Below are 4,088 nucleotides of genomic sequence, written 5' to 3'. Positions count from 1 at the left end.
ATCATGTTAGTTACAACTACAGAAGGGTAGTTCTCCAGGAACAGCGTTGGAGAGCCCTGACCTGAACAGTGATTATCATTTTTGTATTAAACTCTTTACTTAGACAGGAGTTACGGTTCTCAAATTGGCATTCAAATAGTTTATATGTTGTATTTCCCTTTTGTACCTGTGTCGAACTGAACTGTATTGTCTGTCTACTTAAAAAACCTGTGAAAAAAATGTAAATGTATTTTGTACAAATTTTCAAAATGTCGTTCTTGTCTAAACCCAATGAGAGTTGATTTACAATATTGAGCAGTCTTATCCAACCGTCAGAGGGGATTCACATTAAACTTGTTGCTGATCAGTCACATGGTAATTCTACTTTATGTTTAGGTATTCTTGTTTTCTTTCTTTGTGTAATTTATTTTGAATGTGTTTTTGTACTTTGTGAGGGTTGCTGTTCTTTTAGTTTTTCTTGTTTGTTTTTGTGTGGTAATCACACTGGGGCAGTGGACTGAAGGAGGTGGGGAGATCTGGGTAGCAGTGGACCAGGAACTTTTATCTCCCACTTGACATTGTGGGATGTTTATTTATAAAGTCTGTCCAATGTATTAAACACCCGAATGTCTTACTATGATTGAAGGAGAAATAAGAAAAAGTAATGGAAATAAAACATAGCTTTTAATAGATAATAGTTTAGACCCCTGAATGAGGTGGAGTGGTGGTGGGTAAAAAATGAAAATAAAATTAATTGATTTAGCTTAGTCATATACAGTATATAGACCTTTTAAAGTTGCATCAGGGATCCTCCTAATATCTATCAATGAATAATGAGCTCAAATCCTTACGTAGGCCTATGAGACAGCATGCAGTACTTTCAAGAGGCTTGGAATTCCTGGATGGAATAGAGGCTATGTATTTATTTATTCCTTTATTTATATATAATAAAATTAAAAGAGAAAAACATGCATCTATTATCATATTGTTTGTATTCATTTACATATTCAGTCATCCATGCATTCATCCATTCAGTTTTTCATGCATTCATTTGTTAAAAGGCAATATACAGTTCAAAACAACAGCATAGTGGTCACTCAACCAATATTTTAGTAAATAGCTGAGTGATAGTGTTCGAGAAAAGTTATCAGTCAGAGAGCTACTTAGTCAAGTAATGACCCTCCAAGAGATCAAAATTATAATTTGAAGTACATTTTGAAGCCATACAGTGTTTGTTTAGATGTAGTTTCAAACAATGTCATAAAAAAGTACATTTTGGGTTCTGTTGAAGTAAGACAGGTGAACGAAGCTCATGAGGCATTTAAAAGTGATATATTCTTCAAGAGTCAATAGGTAGCCTGTGTATCATTAATTTAAAAGTCAAAATGGGATGTAGCAATCGCAGAAATGTCCCCTTTAGCTAAGCATATCCAAGACGATGAATAGTAGTATTATTAGGAATTAGGATTTAGGTATTTTTCTAATAAGCCTACGATAACGTTATCACAACACATTGGCACATTGGTTTATTTATAGGAATATCCCTGCTAGTCTCTCGAAAGTAATAAATAGCCAAATGATAATGTTAGCCTCATTATTCAGATACGGACGTCATAAAATGCTGGTTAATTTCTATTTAATCAACAGTTATTATCAAGAGTTTAATTCAAATGTATAGACATGAATGGGGTTAAAGACAGAAGATCCAAACAGAACGAGATCATATTAAATCATCATCTCTCACTCCCTCTCTCTCACAGACACACACACACCCACACAGAGAGAGAGAGAGAGACAAACAAACAAGCAAATAGCAGTTTTGTGATTAAAAAACAAACATTGTAGTAGGCCTACCCTTAGTCCATAAAAGTTAGTTTAATATTGGTGTTGATGAATGGGGCGGTAGGTAGCCTAGTGGTTAGCGCGTTGGACAAGTAACCAAAAAGTTTCAAGATCGAATCCTCGAGCTGACAAGGTAAAAAATGTGTCGTTCTGCCCACTGAATAAGGTAGTTAACCCGCTGTTCCTAGAACGTCATTAAATATAAGAATGTGTTCTTAACTGACTAGCCTAGTTCAATGAAGACATGAAGAGATCATTGTAAAGTTAAGAGATAGTTTTTCTTTTTCCCTGTCTTTCTTAGAAACGTTTGAGTGTTCACAAGGGCAGCTATGAGTAACTTCTTTTCAACCAACTTAGGATAACGTGCCTCCCATGAAGGAACACTCAAGGAACACTCGAAACACGATGAGAGGGAAGTGGAGCACAAGGAAAGAGAAATCCGGTCTTGCGGTTCACTCGGCAAAACTTTCCCAAATTCATTCATTTTAACACTTAATTTAGCGAGACACCCTTTCACTTTCTGTACATCCTTTCAATCCTCGCTATTTAAATTAATCCGCAGATATGGGATCAGAACACAAACCACATTCACACTGGAGAAAATTTGCAATATACTGGCAACAGGTGAGTCAACAATATGCTATCATTTGATAATTGCTTCAGGATACAAATAATGAATTGTTTCCAGGATTATATTCAACTATCAATTATCATCTGCTGCAGATCATCTAACTACAATAAGAATGGCACTTCAGACTATCACTTGGATGAGCGCCTTCCTTTGCCTTGCGCAAGTTTGCTCCATGCCCATGCCTTGCCAGCTACAAGGACAGCTGGTGCGAATAACCCACAACCTACTGAGAGACATGGTACATTTTTTATATTGCTTTTGTCTTGAGAAGTATTATCCAACTATGTTTAACTGAATAGCTCAACGTGAATGCTGTGTTTTCTCTTTCTTTCAGGGGGGACATTTTCCTCTGGAGTGTCTGCAGGAGAATGTCTTCATGGCATTCCCAGCCACCGCATTTGCAACCTCCGGCGCGCCACAGGTAATAGCAAGCTAGCATATCCAAATGTTCTTTACAGCATGACAGAGTATTTGCAACCGTTAGGATTAGAAAGTAGATAACTTTAAACTGCCATTTATGTTATTTGAAATTATTGTTGTTGTCCGTTTCAGTTGAGCAGCAGTGGTGCTAAGGCTATTTATGAGACATTGAAGAACATCGACACATTGTTTGGAGCTGACGACCTTCCTACTAAGTGGGACCAACGGAAGTTGGAGAATTTTCAGAATATTGTATACCGCCAGATTGAAGAGAGCAAATGTGTGAGTTACTATGCCAACACAGATAGCTTAACTGTTTATTTGTGGTATTGTGGTATTTTTATTATTATTCATCGCCTGCCTTTTTCTTTCTGGCAGATGATGGGTAGTGTGGATACAAGTGATTATCTCATCAGGGCAGAAGGACTGAATACGTACTTTGGGAACATTGCAACAGTCCTAAAAGAAAAGGTAGACTATAGGTTAAACACAAATAGACATATTTTTTTGATAATATCTCTACATACAATATTACCCTCCATTGCCCTAACAGATTATTTGTATTTTCACAGAATTTCAGTTACTGCGCCTGGGAAGTGGTTCGAAAAGAGCTCCTGTTCACCCTACAGTTCATTCTGGAACACAACTCTGATAGCCTTCTGTGGTCCAACAGAACATGAATTTGAACTTGCAGAACTTTTTTACAGTTGTGTTTGATTTTAAAAGCCTACTATTCTACAATCATGTAATGTGCAACTTCAAACAGAAATATTATACATGTATTTATTTATTTATCAAGGTTATTTATTCATGTATGCCTATTTATGAATGTAATTGATTTATCTATTTGAAAATATGCTGCTCTTCATCAAATGTTAAGTTAATAAACATTTGTATACTTTTAAATATTGTTAATCTTTTTGCTCATTCTGTAACCTAGTCAATTGGTGTGTGAACATTCAGATTTGTATTAAACATGCTCAGGACATATGGATGTCACTACATTTAGTGCTTTAGCCTACGAATCCATTAGGGAAAGACCTAAAAACAAGTCAACTGTATTTTCTCAAAATGTAGTTATATTCAAAAGCCTTTTTTCAATTAAGTGTATTTTTAGCACTCGACAGGGCGGGCCTGTTTTGAACGTTGTACTCTGAGCTTCAATAAGAATTTATTTGTTGATAGGCATACAATGTTGTTCTATCAATGCCATGAT

General features: G+C 35.9%; 1 protein-coding gene across 1 annotated transcript; it reads left to right on the top strand.

Annotated features, from left to right (window-relative positions):
• Positions 1 to 2,564: 2,564 nt before the first annotated feature.
• LOC120044478 (interferon beta-like) lies at positions 2,565 to 3,552 on the top strand. The gene is made up of 5 exons (XM_038989132.1): positions 2,565 to 2,690; positions 2,787 to 2,873; positions 3,005 to 3,154; positions 3,251 to 3,343; positions 3,445 to 3,552. Exons 1-5 carry the CDS (start codon positions 2,565 to 2,567, stop codon positions 3,550 to 3,552), a joined length of 564 nt encoding a protein of 187 aa, XP_038845060.1.
• The last annotated feature ends 536 nt before the right edge of the window (positions 3,553 to 4,088 follow it).

Source organism: Salvelinus namaycush, chromosome 3, assembly GCF_016432855.1.
Source record: "Salvelinus namaycush isolate Seneca chromosome 3, SaNama_1.0, whole genome shotgun sequence".
NCBI classification, from domain to species: domain Eukaryota; kingdom Metazoa; phylum Chordata; class Actinopteri; order Salmoniformes; family Salmonidae; genus Salvelinus; species Salvelinus namaycush.
This window is presented reverse-complemented; position numbering and strand designations above follow the sequence as displayed.